At 39.7% G+C, this 19,133-nt stretch overlaps 1 protein-coding gene across 1 annotated transcript; it reads right to left on the bottom strand.

Moving 5' to 3' along the window:
- Positions 1-1,716: 1,716 nt before the first annotated feature.
- On the bottom strand, positions 1,717-11,195 carry LOC116417174. Its single transcript, XM_031928863.2, has 3 exons — positions 9,876-11,195; positions 9,519-9,675; positions 1,717-3,881 (listed from the first exon to the last, which is right to left on the bottom strand). The coding sequence occupies exon 3, from the start codon at positions 3,230-3,232 to the stop codon at positions 2,156-2,158; it is 1,077 nt and encodes a 358-aa protein (XP_031784723.1). The 5' UTR covers positions 3,233-3,881; positions 9,519-9,675; positions 9,876-11,195; the 3' UTR covers positions 1,717-2,155.
- Positions 11,196-19,133: the final 7,938 nt, after the last annotated feature.

The following is a 19,133-nucleotide window of genomic DNA, read 5'->3' as shown; positions in this document are numbered from 1 at the left end:
AGGCGCCCGCTGTCGTCATTTGCATTTGCATTTGCACGCAGCAAACGCGTAGATCTAATATCATCCCTTGCAACGGAGGGTAGAACAATGCCGAGAATTGCGTGGGCCACGTCTCCACACTCTTGCTCGGAACCATCAAAAATATTAGAGACAATTATTTCTGTGGTGGGCTCAACACTGCTCAGCCCGTCCGTTGAAGAGGATTGCCCGCCAGCAGAGTGTTCGCAAACCCTCCCCCTACACTTGCGACCCCGAATGCGACGTCGACTTTTACAGACCTCAAAATCGTCTGTATCAGTCGACGTGGAAGCGCTTGCGCCCGTATTCGCATCAGCGGACTCAATGTCCCTAAGCGAGACGAAAACACGTGATGCATCGAAATCACACTCGTTGTTATTGCGCATGCTGTTGTTATTATTATTCGCATCACCACCGGTACTATTACTAGGACTAGTATTAGAACTACCATCATCCCTGCCAGACCGAGCACCATCAACAAAATTTTCCACTTTGAGCATTACTTGCGTAAGCTCCTCCAATTTATCTTTAAGTATCTTATTCTCTTGAGAGAGCAGAAAGCGACCATCATGCAACTCTTCCAGCTTAGAGTTTTGCATTACACTTTCTCCTCAAGTGACGAGACCGTATCCACCAGTCTATCGATCATTTCTGATGCCGCTAGGCCAGGGTCTGATCTGACTAATGGCATCAAGCTTCCCCACAAAGAAGAGTCCTTAGATCGCCGACTGTCCCCTCAAGGAGATCGAACTGGTTGCTAAAAAGGTCGAGCATTGATGACGGCATTGAACAGTCGTGCAGAGCACCTATATCCGCTGATAATTTTGCTTGGGCGTTCTTCCTAACAGCAATTTTGCTGGCACAGACGGTTGGAGTCGAAGCAGAAAGAGCTAAATCAGCACTATTACCGTCAGCGCTGACGTTATCCGCATAATCGGTACTGTTATCGCCAGCATTACATACTTCGGTGCCGTTCACAGTATTATGAACCGTATTAACAGTATCAGCAGTATTATTAACAGTATTATTTCGATCATTTTTGTCACTATTTAAATTTTTACTATTATCTACATCTTTATTATCTTTGTTATCTTTGGTATCTTTATCTTTATTTTCGTCTTTGTCCTTGTCCACCCTCGAAATAATCTTTTGTGTTCTAATAGAGTTATTGCTTCTATTTCTTACGTAACACGCCTGGTATATCTAATTTGTTTTGTTTACAATATGCCAGGCCATGCAAACATTGTGATATGTTGCAGAACAATTTTTACAATTTTAAATTATACCGCCTGGGCGAGTTATCTTTTTGAATATTTTGCATGAATCTCGTGTCATTTTTAACAATTAATAGTAAACCTAGGTTATATAATAAATATAATAAGTAAATATAATAAATAATATAAGGACAGTTATGACTAGAAAGATAATTGCAATAGTAATAGTAATACTGTTTGTCAGAGAATTCAAATTTCGAAATCGAATTTTAAACTTCGCGCCCTACGAAAAAATTCAAAATTCGCGCGCTGAAGACTAGATTGCGCCTGCGCAAAACCCAATCAGTGTAGCCAACTGATGCTTGAAGAATTTGAGTCGCGATGATGCTGCACTTTTGTGGCAGAAAGTTGAAACTCGAACGCAGTGGCGCGATGATTCTGTGTGTGGGAAGAGGACGTCTAGGCTAGGCCAGAGATTGAACACTCTTCTCCTGAACAATAACTTTATTCTCTCCTCTCTCTCTCTCCAGCTCAACCGACTTGTACCGTGGTCTGCGGAACTCTGCTGCGGCGTCGGCGCTCGCTCGCAGCATGGCTGCTCTCTCTCTCTCTCTCTCTCTCTCTCTCTCTCTCTCTCCGCAGTCGGGAGGTGCTGCCACCTAACGTGGGGCACCTACAGTACTCCCCCCCGAAAAGGAAAAAAAAAGACTGAAAAGTATTTTTATTATTATGATCAATGAAATTATGACGGAGAGAGATTACAACATTTTTTTGCGATTGCGAAGTGTCAGTAGCTGGAGAGCGTTTACAGAAGTTATGATTAAAACTAAAGATATTAGAATCTGAGATTACAATATAACGATTGTGTAAATTCTAATGGTAACAACTCGCGGTATGAACTTATTAATATGAACTTAAAGTATTTACAAAGTCTTTAGTAAAGAGACAGTATTGTCTAACGCTCGTAGACTAACGCCGTGTGTAGCGAGATCTTGGCGAACGTGCGTCGGAACATTGATTCGACAGTTAACAAACTTAAAATCTATTTGTTCGCAGGCGTGAATCACTCCAGCTAAGTTAGCTAGGTTGATTACTCGAGTTCTTTTCTTTCCCCACGTATTGTTTATGAGTACTTCAAAGGTTTGTTTAGGACCAGCACTGATGAGTGCATTTACAATATGGTAGTTGTAATTTATCCGGATCGACCGTAATTGAGGTAAATTTGAAAGAAGTAACGGATAATTGAAGTCCAATCCTAATAAGTTCAACTCGACTAGGTTTGGCGCATTGTCTATGATGTCTGTAACAAAACCTTTGAAATAGTCGTTGTTTTCGAGATTGAGTGTCCTGAGAGCATTCGTACGCAAGAATACTACTCGAGGAATGATCTCAGTACGGAATACTTTACAAGCTGAATAATTGAAGTTAAATGCTTCAGTGACATTGGACGGTGAGAACATTGACATAATAAGATCGACTGTGTGTCTCTTTCTACCTTGAGAATCTGAGAAATTTAATTCTGCAAGGTGTGTATTGTTTTTTACGAAGTCGAACAGACGTTCGATAGGCACTTCTTGGCAGTTGTTAAACGATAGAGAACGCAGAGAACTGCATTTTTCTCTGGTTAAAAACTTAAGCGATAAATTTTTGTTATTTATAAAGTTCAGTGATTCTAAGTTGGTTATTGTTAGAAATTCGTCGCACCCACCTGGAGTGCTGCCCAACGTGAGTTTGTTTATTGCAAAACTGTCCGAGAGTAAGTCGAAAGTTTTCTTAGAGACAGTGACAGCTGATAGGTCCATTTCGCGCAGACGAAGATACTTGTCGGGAATGGGCCTGTGGCTGACGCAGCGCCATAACAATTTGTTAATAAACGGAATTTCTATTATATTGACTGAAGTATTGAATGAAATACTAGTGAATTTGAAGTTATTGACATCCTCAAGCATTCTATTCAGAGTCGAATGGAAGTGCTGTGCCATGGAATTGGGGGTCATCATGGCAATCTGTGTAAAGATTTAGGAAATTATTGTAAGTAAGATAGTGAGCTAAGCGTTTGATCACATCTCCACATTGTAAAATGTCTACAAGAGGAGTGGGTAGAAGCGTTAATTTGTTGAATGCAGGCTGAGTGCTCGGTAAAGGTTCTTGCTGAGTGAATTGATCGGGTCTCGTTTTGATGTATGAGACTCTGCCTCTAGGATCTGTGAAAGTCAGTTCTTTTTTACAAGATTTGATCTGAATAGCGCATGAGGATGACAGCAACTTGCAAGAAATGACCGCGACCCTTTCTTGTATTCTTAAGACTATCTATGGAAAAATCGGTGCACCCTTGTGCTGACAAGCATTCGTAGAGCTTTTTCCTAGTAACGCGATACAGGATGTCACGCAGGAAAAGTCGCAATACGGGTTTGTTGTTAACGAACAATTGAGGAACTTGAGCATCTTGGATGACCGGAAAATTTGACGAACTCGCGTATCTGGTGGTGAGTGCTCGTGTTTCGCGATGCTCGAGGGCTTGCTGAAGGAAGACTTCGAATTGCTCGAGGTCTAAATCAACTCGAAAGCAATCCGCACTCAGCTGCTCATCGGAAGAGGCATTTCTGTATGCCTGCAGCTGTGTTCGAGCTTCTCTGACCTTGTCCATGACTAGACGTTTAAATAATGATTATTAGATAAATTAAATAAGTAAAGAGCGTGAGAGGACTTATTCGCTACACCCCAGCGCAAATGAGCTTGACTAACGTGAGAAAATTTCTCGTAACGTGTTAACAATGTATACTAAATCTAATTTGTTCTTTGGTTGAGTTTCTGAAACGAACGTTCTGACTTGAGGTTTACGAGCGAAAGAGATTCGTTTCTTAGAAGTCTCGTTTTGTAACAGAATCGAGTCCGAATGCCTATTCCTTTTTAAAATGTTCGGCACGAACTTCGTACGTTTGGGTGTATGAGGTTGTGGGGAAGGAATAGGGTGATCCACCGGATCAGTGGTGAGGGGTGCTGGACGTGTGTCGTCTGCTGGTTGAATGCGGTTAATATCCGTCGGTGAAGGAATCCTGATCGGTTCAGGAGTGGTATTTTCCTTAGTGCCGTCGGGATCATCTTGCAGGATGAACGCGGGCTTCACCCGTTCAATGTTGACTGTTTTGACAGTGCCATCCTTATCTATGTTAAAGGTGTGGTTCGCTAGATTGCGCGAAATTATTTTGTGAGGGCCAGTATAGGGCCGCGTCAATGCAGGTTTAATAGGTTTTTCCTGTAACCAGACGTGTGTACAGGTATCTAAACCTTGATGTGTGAATGGCTTGGTAGCTGTCTTGTGATTAACTGGAACTGGTCTCAGTTGTCTTATGTAATCACAAAATTCGTTGTAGAAGACACGAACGTTCGGCTCTTCGTTGGTGAAGGGAGAGAAATCACCGGGAATCCTCATTGACTTGCCGAAAACTAAATCAGCTGGACTAGCATCGGTGTCTAAACGGATGCGCGTGCGTAGTCCAAGCATGACTGTGGGCAGTAAACGAACCCAGTTTTGGTTGTCTCCGTGGCATATGAGAGCTGACTTGATGTCTCGGTGGAGACGCTCCACCATGCCGTTGGAAGCAGGATGATACGACGAGGTTCTGATCCTGTTGATTCCTAGGATCGATAATAATTCTGAAAACAATTTGGATTCGAACTGGGCACCCTGATCTGTAGTGATCGTCGTGGGTGAACCGTAACGACAGATCCAGTTGTCATGAAAAGCACGAGCTACCGTAGCCGCAGTGGTATCTGTAATTGGTATTGCCTCTGGCCATCTCGTGTAGCGATCGATGATGGTGAGGAGATGCGTGTAGCCGTTGCTGTGGGCGAAGGGGCCTACGAGATCCAAATGGACGTGATCGAATCTAGCATCTGGAGCAATGAAATGCCTGGGCAAAAACTTATTGTGTTTGGTCACTTTAGATTGCTGACATGCTGTGCATGCTTTGCACCAAGAGGCGATGTCGCGACTCATGTTCGGCCACAAATACTGCTGGTGGATGAGTCGGGTTGTGACTTTGACTCCGGGATGCGAGGGTGAGTGAAAGTTGTTAAAAACTTCCTTTCTCAATTTCTTGGGAAGGTATGGACGAATGACGTTCTCGTAGATGTCGCAGTAAAATGCTGCGTGCGCGGATCCCCACGTAAGTTTGTGCAGCTTTAAGGGGTGGTCCGGCGGTTGCAGAATTTCTTTTAGCTATTCGTCCTTTCCCTGTTCCTCGCTGAGTTGTTTGGCGTCGAACAGTGTTGGCAGCTTGAAAGCGTTGATGTTAGCGAGGACTTCCCTGACTTGTGGATCAGCCAAGAGTTCAGGATCGCTCCAGTTGAAAAATGCAGGAGATGTGAAAGCGTTGATTCTTGACAGTGCGTCAGCAACGTCATTCTCCTCCCCTGGGAGATAAAGAATCTCCGTGTTATACTGGGCGATATATGACAATCTGCGTGAGCGAATTGCTGGTATTTTGTCGTGGCTCTGCTGAAGAGCGTAGATCAAAGGCTTGTGATCCGTATGAATTTTAAATTCTGCTCCTTCAAGGTAGTGATGGAAGTAACGAATTGCTTCATAAATTGCCGTTAGTTCCCTGTCATAAGTGGCGTATTTCATTTGCGCAGGAGAGAACTTCTGCGAGAAGAATGCCAAGGGTTGCCAGGCATCATCCGAGCGTTGCTCGAGGGCCGCTCCCATTGCGGTATCGGAAGCATCTGTGATGAGGCGCAGTTCAGCGTTTTCACTGGGAAAAGCTGTGAAACCTAAGTTGAAGAGATCCTCTTTGCATTTGCGGAAAGCAGCCTCAGCTTCCGGAGTCCAGGGAACTGGGCGTTTGTCTTTCTTCTTGGCACCTTTTAAGAATTCATTAAGAGGGCGTTGTGTCTCGGCAGCGTGCGCGAGTAAACGCCTATAGCTGTTCACAAGACCTAAGAATCTTCTTAATTCTTCGATGGTCCGTGGTAATGGAAATTCTTGAATCGCCTTAACTTTCTCTGGGTTAGGTTTGAAACCGTTAGGCGTGATGAGGTGACCCAGGAAAACGAGTTCTGAAACCCCGAGACTGCATTTCTCCAGATTTACCTGCAGCTCGTACTCGTTGAGGCGATTGAGCACTATATCTAAGTGCTTCTGGTGCTCTTCTTCAGACGTGGAAGCGATAAGAATGTCGTCTAAGTAGACGAAGACAAAGTCTAGGTCTCCCAACGCCGAGGGAATATAACGCTGGAAGGTTTGTGAGGCATTTCGAAAGCCAAAAGTCATAACTAGGAATTCATAAAGTCCAAAAGGTGTAATTATTGCCGTCTTGGGCACATCTTCTGGTGCTACCGGGATTTGATGGTAGGCTTGGCGTAGATCTAGGGCCGAGAAAATCTTCTTGCCGTGGCAGAAGGTCATGCAATCATGCATGTGCGGAATCGGGTAACGATCCGGGACTGTGATTAGATTTAATTTGCGAAAGTCGCCGCAAGGACGCCATTGGTTGTTTTTCTTCAGCGCCATGTGAAGTGGACTGGCCCATGCACTGTTGGAAGGCCGGCAGATGCCCAGCTCGCACCATTTCCGAAATTCCTGCTTCGCTGCCTTGAGCTTCGCTGGAGCGAGAAGACGGGCTCGCTGCGAGACTGGCTGGCCCTTGGTGACAATGTGGTGAAAAACTCCCTTTTTCTTGACCGTTCTGAACTGGTCAGGGCCAAAGACTTGGGGATATTTGTTCACGATGTGTGCGTATTTATGGTTCGGAGCCAAAAAGGAAATTTGCACTGGCTGCACTGACTTGACGAAAGCGGGAGCGTGCGTAAACTGATTTCCATCTACCAGTCTCTTGAGCTTGAGATCTGGCAGAAGATGGTAATGCTTCAGGAGATCGGCTCCTATGATTGAATGCGGAACATCCGCTATGGTGAAGTTCCAAGCGATTTTGTATGGTAGGCCAACGTCCAACTCGCGACGTTTGACGCCATAAATGTTGATAGTAGAGCCATTGACCGCATAGAGCTTGAGGTCAGCTGGCTTACCTTGCCAATTGTCTGGCTTGGGGACTACGGAAATGTCCGCGCCGGTGTCTATCAGGAAGACTTCATTTGAGAGATTGTCTCTCACGTGGAGACGTGCGGTGAGGTTGGACCGGCTGTCAGTCTCCTCGACAGCAGGATTCTTTACTTTTCCTGTTTGTCCGTTTCTTTTGGCTGCCTTATCTTGTATTCCTGACCGGGGCCACGTTTCCAAGTACACGGCAGCTGACAATTACACGCTTCCTTGCCAAATTTCCGATGGAAGGTGCAAAAGTTTGTGTTGTTGGAATAGCGCGGCTTGGATTTTGATCTGCCCGAGGTCGAATCGCGTCTATTCTTTGAATTAGTACGAGACCTGTTGTGACGCTTGTTTGGCCTAGAACGACCTTGCTGTTCAGGATTGATTGTCTTCTGAAGTGCAGCTAATAGTTGTTCGAACTTGTCGACCGGGTAGGCGGCAGGCTGGTTATTGTCCTTCAAAGCACTGATGTTGTGTGACTGTTGAAGGATGTCGAAGGCCATATCTGCGCTTTTGACAAGTTCTGCTTCTTCTTTGTAGTTCCAAACCATCAGTCGTATTTGTGCTGGAAGACGGCTTTTCCAGAGCGAAATTACTGTATCTCTGGGCACTCGGTCCTGCGCTAGGCTGAGCAGTTCAGCGAGGAAGTCTGATGGTCGCTTACAACCAATTTCCAGACCTTTGAAAAGCCTGTCTAATTGTTGCTCCGGAGTCTCAGCATATTTATCCGTGAGAATTTTTTTTAGTTCCTCATATTTGCAGCCTCTAACAAGAGTGTTCATCTTGTACTGGAGCTCGTGATGAATGTCTTGACTCAAGCGTGTGCCGACGAAGTTGAATTTGGCTTCGTCGTCATGGACGTTGTGAGTCAAGAACAGATCTTCCAATTGCTTGAACCATCCTTGAGGATCGTGTTTGTGGAAGTTCCAGAATTGTAGATGCTTGGTGCTTGGTGCCGTTGGAAGGCAGTGTGGCTGTCCAAGCATGGAGTTTCCTTGAAACTGATTTCGTTGTTGGAAATCTGCTCCTGAATTGCTACGTGAAGCAAAAGGCAGGTCAGGCTGAAAGGTGTGACCAGTTGAGGGAATGTTGCCGAAGACGTTGGGCGTCCAGCTGGAAAAACTATAGCAGGTAGTGCTAGCAGTTGTTGTCGTTGCCAGTGACGAGCTTGCGAAGGTCGAGGTCGTTGTCATTACAGCCTTGTTTTCAATGACGTGATTCGTGGGTTGCTTCTGCGACCACGAGGCGAAGCATTCCTCCATGTACCTTTTAAATTCATCCATCTTGCTGTCAATTTTCTGGTCGATCGATTCCAGGATTTGGTCGGCATTAGGCGCTCGTCGCTGGCCGTCTGAGGGCCTGTTTTTGTTGGTGGCACCAGTGTAGTTGGTAATGGTGCTAGTGGTGCTTGAGGGCCAGAAGTACGAAGTTGAAGTTGGAAAATTTGATCGCTGGCTCACTCCACTGAAGTCAAAGCCTTCCGCTATGGTACCAGGTGGTTGGCGAAAGCCATCTTGAAAGGCGTTTGCCGTACCGTTGGGTTGCTGGCCAAAGCCGGTTGCCATATTTGTTACCTCTACGTAGTCAAAAATCGTGTTTGACGAAGTGCTCGGTAATGAACCCGAATTAACGTGGGTGGTGAGCGATGGAGAGATACTTGGTTGGCTGTCGCTCGTGGTGGCATCCTGAGTGCTCTCGTTGCTGGTACTTGTATTCGTTGTCTTGACTGGAGAGTGGAATAACGACATTTTCCCGGGTCTTCTGAGTGACCTTGAATTACGCGAAATAGGAAGGAAAGTCTTGGGGACTAGCTTGCCCGACCTTAATTGTAAGCTAGACTCGTTATCGCTCATGAACGGTGGGGTGCAACGACCAGCCTAACTCTACGTTGAAACAAGCCGTACAAAATTATTAATAGACTAAAGTGTACTCGCAGGTACATACATTAGCAAGGCAAAGACTTGTTCAACCGCCAACTAAATTAACTTATTGCTAGGTGCAAATGCAAAGGCTAACGCTACGCTGCGTTGCCAAACGACGTGGCTCTCGGAAAAGACGTGTTGTCCCTCCTGCGTGAACCAACGTCCGGGAGGAGGAAGCAACAGCGTCTGTTTGCGAGGGAGCCTGTTGCTTGAATTTATTTATTATCATCGTTTGTTTATTTGATAAAAGAGGAAAATGATTGAAATCACAAAGTTCCTAGATAGGAAACGTAAAATTATGGAATTAAAGTTTGTAACCTGTATATGCCGCGGCGCTGAGTTGACCTTGCGGCGTGTGTAAGAGGACTCTCTCAACTAGAGATGATTGTTGTTCCTTCTGCGTGAACCAACGTCCGGGAGAAGGAAGCAACGTGTCTGCACGTGAGAGGCCTGACGTGCCCTAAGCCTTATGAAACTAAAAGAAGATCACACGCTTGTATTAATTACGCACTCTAAAAAAAAATATGTAGATTTACTGAATCTATTCATTGACGCAACGTATGCGTGACTTCGACGAACTGTTGCGATTCGCACACACAGTTCTCGGAATCAGAGCCGCTTCGTAACCAAGATCGCGGCTTTGCGGTGAAATTTCGCTCGCGCGCACTAAATTACCTGAGTGTGAGATTTTCGCACGTCTCGCCAGACACGACGCTACAATTCCACCACTACTGCTGCCGATGAGGAGGTGTTGGTTGGGTGGACAAAAGGCGCCGGTGTCGATGGCTTTACGCAAATCCTTTGTTGGAGAGCGCCAAAGGTCACGGCCTTGACGATGAGAAGGCGCCGGTGACGGTGGCTTTGCGCAGAAGATTTAGTCCATCGGCGAGGGCTTCCACGTTGTGCAACGTATAGTTGCGGGGAGACTATACGCGCCGGCGTGCCTGCGCGCGTATAGCTCAAAGTGACGGCGGGACATGTTCGCTAGGACTTGTTGCTGCCGCTCTCGACACGAAAAGACGTGTGTCGAGGAGATCGACTTGGTTGTCGATAATGCTCCGCGTGTGCACCGGCGTGCCAGCGTGCACACGGGAGTGTGCGATGTGCGTGAAGAATGACGCAATCGCAAAATGTCTTTGTCCGCGACGTGCGAGACAAAGACTCCGCGGCTGGAGAGACTTGCCGAGATGTGCGTTTCTTCTTCTTCTCGTCGGCGCTCGTTGACTCGTCGTCGAGAAGCCTGCGTCGGGGTCACCAATGTAGGAAGAGTACGTCTAGGCTAGGCCAGAGATTGAACACTCTTCTCCTGAACAATAACTTTATTCTCTCCTCTCTCTCTCTCCAGCTCAACCGACTTGTACCGTGGTCTGCGGAACTCTGCTGCGGCGTCGGCGCTCGCTCGCAGCATGGCTGCTCTCTCTCTCTCTCTCTCTCTCTCTCTCTCTCCGCAGTCGGGAGGTGCTGCCACCTAACGTGGGGCATCTACACTGTGCACTTACTGAGCGATATAGATATATACACAGATCTAACCTGAAAGTCGATGCTTCGGAATATGAGTCGACAACTTGAAGTCGATTGTCGAACGTCTGCCGACTGCGATGAAGCTGACAACGGCCCTGTCTCTTTGAAGACGATATCGCTTGGTATTCATGTTAAATCCACAGCGAAAATACTGAGATGAATGATGGTTCCCCAGCACTGTCTTCTTTTGAGGTTAGGAATTCTTCCGGAATAGTGCGATTTTTTTTTTTGGGCTAATGCTTGAGAGCCGATCAAAGGGTCTCATCCGCTAAAAAATATCACTCGACAAGTAAGAAATATATCAGAAAACTGTATGAAAATTACGTGTGAATAAAAGCTGTTGTCAACCTACCGGAAGCCGCCATCTAGTCCATATACACATATCTTGTACTTATCATCTATTATCAGAAGATTGCAATAATAAATTTTATAAAAAAGGGTTTTATTTAGTATGTTAATTGCATCATACAACGGAAAAAATACAATAAGAACAGTAGCAACAATTTAATCTATTTTCATTTTATTGAAGTTCCAGTGCTTCTATGTACATACATGATTCTTTGTAATAAAAGTAAGTTAAGAAGTACGAAGAGAAAAGCAGAAAAAGTCTAAAAATTTATAACATGGACAGATATAAAAGACAGTTAGAAATTGGTGACGAAGGCATCACAAAAAGAACAGCCCAAAGGTATAAAGCAGCCATCAATCCTCATGCATTGCATCAATTTAAGGTAAATTATTAATATTATTATTATCTAAATTATTATTAATATATTATTATATTTGCAATTATATATTAAAATTCTAAAAAAATGTATATTTTTATATTATTTTATAATTAAGTTTTATAATTTTACAGGAGGAGGTTAAGAATGACAGTTCCTATGAAGACGAGGAAGTTTTAATAGATTATGTTCATGATTACAATTCTGATAAAGCAAACAACATTAATAATGTAAGTTATTGATTTTTTATACAAAGATATCAATTTCTCAAAAAGAAAATTGTAGGAACAAAATTTAATATAAGTTAGTTGAAAGAATAATTCTAAAAAATATCCCACTTTCATATTGCGAGTCACGGGTTGATGTATTTTTTAATTTATATTTATAAGCTTATCTTTATTTACAATGTTAAAATCATAATCCCTTGTTTTTTTTTTATTGTTTTATTATTTAATGTAAAAGATACGACATAATCAAAAATAATTTATATATTTCTGCTTACAAGTTTAATACTTATTTTAATAATTTCAACGTACCTTCAATTGTTGATAAAAAAGTTGTTCTACGTACCTTCAATTGTTCATAAAAAAGTTGTAAATTTATACTTATATCAGATTGATATTTTCCAGCCCAAGACTTATTTGAGTTAGAGGCATCGTGGAGCACTAAAACTTTGCAGTTCAATTTGAAGCATATAAACTGTGGTAGTGAATATTAGAACTTGAAAATTAATTTAATAATTTTAAAAATTCATCCATAATATATCACTAATCAAGCAAAAAATTTGTAAAAAAAATAAGAAAATGACATATTTAAAATACAGATAACTTTTTTAAATTAATTTAATTTTCAAATTTTGACATTTACTACCAATTTTAAAGTATATTTAATTAATACTGTGAGGAAAAAATATATCATAATAAATTTGTCAAACTTGAGAGTTCTAGTAGAAAGTCTCTAGTACCTAACCTAATTATGGACCGGAAAAATAAATAATTATGAATTGTGGACTCCGAAAACATATCATACCTTGTATCCGGTGTATGTAAAAGTGGTTTTCATAGTTTTATCAAGTTAACATTTTTTATTTAAATAACTTTTTTATTTAAATAACTTCAGTACATTTAAAATTAAATTTCTAATTTTCATTTGTTGATAATTTAAGGTGGTTAGGTACCCTTAACCCTAATAAAAAAATCAACCCTGTTAAAAATATTTACATCAAATTTTACATCAAATTTTATGTAAAGATTTTGAACTTTTACATGTAAAGTTTCACAAACATCAACAAAATTATAAAACTTTATGTAAAGTTTTACAATTTTATTCGTGCATGTGAAATTGTACATGTAACAGTTCAAAATATTTACATAAAATTTGATGTAAAATTTGATGTAAATATTGACAGGGAAGTGATTAATCACGTGATAAATGACGTAATATTATCGATCAATTGATTATATGATAATATAATAGAGAATTATTCACGTGATTAATCACGAAATTACAAATATAATTACAAATTATAACACTTTTGTCCCTGCTAACAGTCGGGAGATTAGAACGGATTAAAATATCAAAATGGAGCACAAATACTGATTAAAATAGATTAAATTAATCGATTTTAATCGGCATTTAATCTATTTTAATCGGTATTCGTGCTCCATTTTGATATTTTAATCTGTTCTTATCTCCAACTGTTAGCAGAGGTAACTCAAACACGGCGTTCGCATTGTTTTGTCGTATTGAGCACGGAAATAGTACATTATGTAACAAGGGGCGAAAGTAGATTTTTCCCGCGGGCAGTATAATCAAATATATATTATCAATCACCTAGGAGAAAAATCTACTTTTGCCTCCTGTTACAAATAGTATTTTATTCCACTCTCGACCGAAAGACCACTTGTTGGTGTTAAAAAGCGGGGTCAAAACAACTTCACATTGTTCGAAATTTGTAGAAAAATAGTACATTATGCAACAAGGGGCAAAAGTAGAAGATTTTTCCCTCGGGTGCTTACTGTCCTCGCTTCGCTCGGGCAGTAAACGCGCCCTCTGGAAAAATATTCTCGTAAGGGCAGTACAATCACCCAAGGGAAAACTCTACTTTTGTCCCGTGTTGCATATAGTATTTTATTCCACTCTCGACCAAAAGGCCACTTTTTGTTCCTGAAAAGTGGGGTCGAAAAAATTAAAAAATTTTTTAATTTATTGACATTTTTGAAATTTTTGAAAAAAATTACTTTCGCCCCGCTAAATTTTACTTTCGCCCCGCTAAATTTTACTTTCGCCCGGCTGATTTTACTTTCGCCCCGCTGATTTTACTTTCGCCCCGATAATTTTACTTTCGCCCCGCTGATTTTACTTTCGCCCCGCTAATTTTACTTTCGCCCCGCTGATTTTACTTTCGCCCCGCAAAACCAGTTTGCGGGAAAAATATGCTACTTTCGCCCCGCTTATCAGGTGCAAAAGGTGGCTTTTCGTTTGGGATGTGGAATAAAAATATTTATTTTACCTGCTTCCAACATCTTTGCCCGTTGATGAAAGTTGGTTTCTAACTGCAAGTTTTCTGTTATATATTGAAAATTCTATTGTTTGATATTTTGAAAATTTTCGTTTCGTAATCATGACAAATGCAAAAATCCATGCATACGTCTCAAAACCGAAATTTGTACACTCATTCTAAAAAATCACGCTCACTTTGCGACGTGGATACACAATATACTATATTTATTTCAATCCAATTTATAAATAATTCACAATAATGTTAAAAATCTATTTATTGCTTTTAACTTATCAAAATTTATAACATGAATGTATATATAATTTTTCAAAGTTGCTGTAATGATAAATCGGATGATCTCAATTTAGCTGAATACCTACCCCACTTTTTAACGGAAGATAACCAAGAACTTAGGGTTTTTCAGTCAAGTAAATATCCTGAAAATTTACAAGAGTTGGTAGAAAGTGAAGATTTTTTCAAACCTATTACAAGTTCAGTTAACATAACAAAGGGGGAATTATTATTAATGGCTTTAAAGTTTTGTTTATCTAATCATTTATCAGTAAATGGCATGAACAATTTATTTAAATTTGTTAATATATTTTTGGAAACTCCGATTTTGCCTGATTCAAAGTATGCAGTTGACAAATTCTTAAACCCTAAAGAAAGTGCCGAATTTCACGCAGTATGCCATGTTTGTTCGGGATACATTGGTAAATTCGGCGAAATTGAATCTCAAAAAACTTGTTCTGTTTGTGAAGTGAAACTGGAGTTAAGTAATCCGAGCAACACGAGTTTCTTTCTGATCCTTGATCCATCTGCACAGATACGAGATTTACTTAAAGTTTATGAAAATCACTACGAGTACGTAGTTAAACAAAGAATTCATAAAGCTGGACTAATAGAAGATGTTTATGATGGAAAGGAATACCGCAAATTCATAGATCAGTTATCTGCAGATAATAAATATAATTACCTAACCACTGTCTTGAATACTGATGGAGCACCAAAATTTGAATGCTCGAAATATTCTATTTGGCTTGTGTATCTCATGATAAATGAGTTACCAAAACAAGACCGAATGCAGAAACTAGTGACATGTGGATTATGGTTTAATAAAATAAAACCAGATATGAATGTTTTTTTAGGAGCATTCGTTGATGTATTTAATAAATTAACAAATGAAGGCATATCGTGTTACATAAAAGAAGAACAACGATTAATTAAGCCCTACGTTTTATCTTGTTGCGTCGATTCCGTTGCTCGGGCTCCGGTTCAAGGTTGCAAGCAGTTCAATGCTCATTGTGGATGCAATTGGTGCAAACATCCTGGTAAGTGGGCTGAACGTAGCATGCGCTACCCATTATTAACGAGTCCTTTAGTTTTCCGAGATCATGAGAGCACGATTAATGATATGTTTGTTGCTACGCCTGAACGACCAGTTGATGGTATCCAAAGCGCTTCAGCACTTATAAATTTGCCACATTTTAATATTATTTCTGGATTCGTGCCGGACTATCTTCACTGCTGTTTAGAAGGTGTCGCAAAACAAATTACAAATTACCATCTTGAATCAATGAGCAAAAATGATATTCAAGAATTAGATTTTAAAATAAGTAAAATTACCGCTCCTCACCAACTCTCAAGATTAAGCCGACCATTGAGTGCCAGAAAAGATTGGAAAGCACGCGAATGGGAAAATTACGTGTTGTATTATAGTGTTCCTCTCTTAATTGAGCATTTAAGCAGAAATTTATTAAATCATTGGCTTCTTTTTGTTGAAAGTTTATACATATTATTGCAGAGTAGTATTAATATCACGGAATTAGATCGAGCTGATGAAATGCTACACGAGTTTGTGGCAAAAACTGAGGAATATTATGGTATAAAATCTATGACTTTCAATGTTCACCAAATGCTACATATCTGCAAAAGTGTATTAAATTGGGGGCCTTTATGGTGTCAATCTACATTTTCATTTGAATCTGCTAACAATCAGTTATTACAAGCAATCAAATGCTCTAAGGGAGTTACTTTACAAATTCTTAGATTCATTAATATCATCTGACGTCGGCTTTGCAAGAATTCGCTTACCCCCATGCAAATATTTTAGTAAAAATATACTGTGAAGATATTCTAACTTCGAGAGTGCAGAATTACTATAAAACATCTTCAGTAATGTATTTTGGCAGAGGTGATTGTGTTGACCGTGATATACTTCATAAATTGCAACTTTCAGAAGAATCAACAAAATGTTATGTAAAGATGATAAAAGATGGATGCTTATACAAATCTTCTATTAAATCTAAGTTACGATCTAATAATTCATATGTACAATTAAAAGACAAGCGTTTTGTCCAAATTATTAGTTTTGTTGTAGATGAGAATTTAAAACAAGAATTTACGGTCTGTAATGTCTTACGTACAAGATACCGCTTTACAAATCACTATAAAGCATTACAAGTAGTAGAAAGAATCGTGGCAGAATCTATTATTGTACCAACATCTGACATCATGACCATTTGTATTTTTATGAAGATATTTAACTTAAGATTCATTTGTCCTCTTCCAAACTTATTGCACTATTAACCTTTAGACTGCTGGAAAGCCTATATATAGGCTCTACCTCTGACATGAGCTTTGTATATAGTTGATACGTGATACAAGACACTCATTTGTCCACTTTTAATTTGCCGTTTGAAGGTTTAAATCCCGACAGTCTAAAGGTTAAATAAAACAAAGTTATTTCTCTCCTGTAGTAATCGGACACCCGTAAGGTGTTCACATATAAAGCTATTAATATTTTAGATTTTTGTAATAAAATGTTTTTAAAATAATTATTATATATTATATTTTATATTTTTGTAATAAAATATTTAAAACTTGTATTTTAACTGTATTGAAACTTTCTTCTAAATATATATTTTTTGGAACATACATTCATTTCTATTTTCATGCGTTTTTGTTTCTGAAATCTAATACAAAAGTTTTTAATAATTTTAAGTATTATATAGTATGAAAAAGTATACATCTTCAACCACTTTAATCGTATGAGAATCGTAAGAGAATCGTATGAGAATCGTATGAAAAACGTATGAGAATCACGAACGATTTTGGCGTGCTTTTCACATGAGAATCAGACGAGAATCATCTGATTCTCACCTGAGGTTTTTCAGTAGGGGTGCTTATATAGGTTAGGAGTGTCGTTGTCTTAAAAGGGTGAAAGAGGGGATAATGACTTAGAAAGACAATTAAAATAACATTTAAGGGAAGGTTGGAACTACAGCTTCGCAAACCCGCCACGGGGTATTTAGTATTTCACGACTTAGAAAAAAAAAAATTTTTACAACAACTTTTACACAAACTAAAAGTCCGATAGGTATTTTCTTTCGGTAGAATAATTCACTAAACTCAACGCTATAGCGCTCTGGTCTTGATTTTTTATTAAAAGCTTCATTCTCAAAGTTATAGGGAACAGAAAAACAGTGTTTTTAACTCTGACATCCCCTTAATTAATTTAAATTATTTTGTAAGCGTTCAAAGACTTTTCAAGAAAAATTTACGATATTTTGAGCTCATTTTAAAACGATAGAAATGTACGTACGCATGGTATCAGCTGGAGCATAACGCGAACGGCAGACACAACAAACGAGACGTATATATAGATATATACCATCTGCTCTGCTCCGCGACGTTCTACATCTGAATCTTTCACATCACCATAGTCTTGCTGAGAAAATTGCTACTATAGTAAAATAATTACCATTGAAAATATTTTAAATTAGCACTTATATGCTGTATATTTGAAAAATATTTTATCTATCGGAACTATAAATTTAATTGGAGGAAGTTACGTGCCAAAAAATGGGCAGCGGTTTTTGCATTAGGGCTTGATAAAATGCGATATAACTCTTTATAGGCCGATATAGGTTAATATAAGCCGACAAAAACTCCATGCGAAAAATTACATTTAAAATTGATAAAATTCAAGATGATCTTAAATCTTTTGATGCTAATGGTAATTTTTATCAGAGGAGAGAGGACTTTTTAAGGACAGTTTTTACTACTGCTTACGTGTTACGCTATTGTTTGAATTATTTTTAGTCAATCCAAATTCCAAATTTATTTGCATGAAATAGAAAAACACATCTACGTAAGTCGCCCTACCTTTTGTACTACCTGAAATTTACCTAACCTATTTTGTTTTGTCTACGACGCAATTGTCCTTTTCAGTCAGTTTCTTGTTATTAACAAATTACTATTTTTCAATCAACAAATAATTGCTTTTTTCAATTAAAAAAATTGTATTACAATTTTTAGGTATTTTTAAAAAATCTAGTACAATTTATTCTTTCTCCTAAAAGAAGTTTTGTAATAGTAAAATTTTCAGTCCCGCTAATACTTCATAGAAACGTATTTCGAGGTTTTTTGGAGTTCAAATTATGCGTTTTTATAAAATGTCCGAGCGGATTGCTCCGTTTGTATATATGTTTGTGTGCGTGTATGCGTATAAATGCACAGCGTTATAATTCTAGAAGCATGCAACCGATCATAATACAATTTGACATGTTGCAGTTTCCTTCTCACAGTAAGAAATGCAAACACGCTGTGTTGTTAGTACAAAAAATTATTATTTATTAAATTTACATTATTTATAAACGAATCTTATCATCTATGTGAATCTAAGTTTTGTAATGGCGCGTAGTACAAATGTTGATTATCAAAAATTCAAATCGAGAATAAGTTTAGTTTCTTTTAGGTTTTTTAAGTTTTTCCTTTTTCAAGATTTTTCTGTTGTTTTAGTGGCTTGTAAGCCCATTTATAGTGGAATTTGCAGTGCTTTTATCCGTTGGAGAAATTTTGCTTGACGAAGCCAAATTTACGTAACACGGCTTTGGATTAGACCGTACGCAGTCTCCGACCCTTAGGAAGGACCTAATCCAAGCGTCAGGTATGTGCCCCGAGTGGTAGAGGAAGCTAATGACGCTTGCACCGAAATTAGGACCCCTGCAGCGACGGATCTTTACTACCTGGAGCAGCGTCGGATTAACGCCCGCATAATTCATATTCATTACAGCCGTTAGGTTCCGATGCTACGGTTTTTCCCGGCTACTATGATCCGGAAGATTTTTTCCAGAATTTAGAAACGTACGTATATAACGTACATACGTTATATACATACATTAT

This window comes from Nasonia vitripennis, chromosome 4, assembly GCF_009193385.2.
Source record: "Nasonia vitripennis strain AsymCx chromosome 4, Nvit_psr_1.1, whole genome shotgun sequence".
Lineage (NCBI taxonomy): Eukaryota > Metazoa > Arthropoda > Insecta > Hymenoptera > Pteromalidae > Nasonia > Nasonia vitripennis.
This window is presented reverse-complemented; position numbering and strand designations above follow the sequence as displayed.

Coding starts and splice junctions, on each gene's coding strand:
- LOC116417174 (XM_031928863.2), bottom strand. CDS start 3,232: ATGATGACCCCCAATTCCATGGCACAGCACTTCCATTCGACTCTGAAT.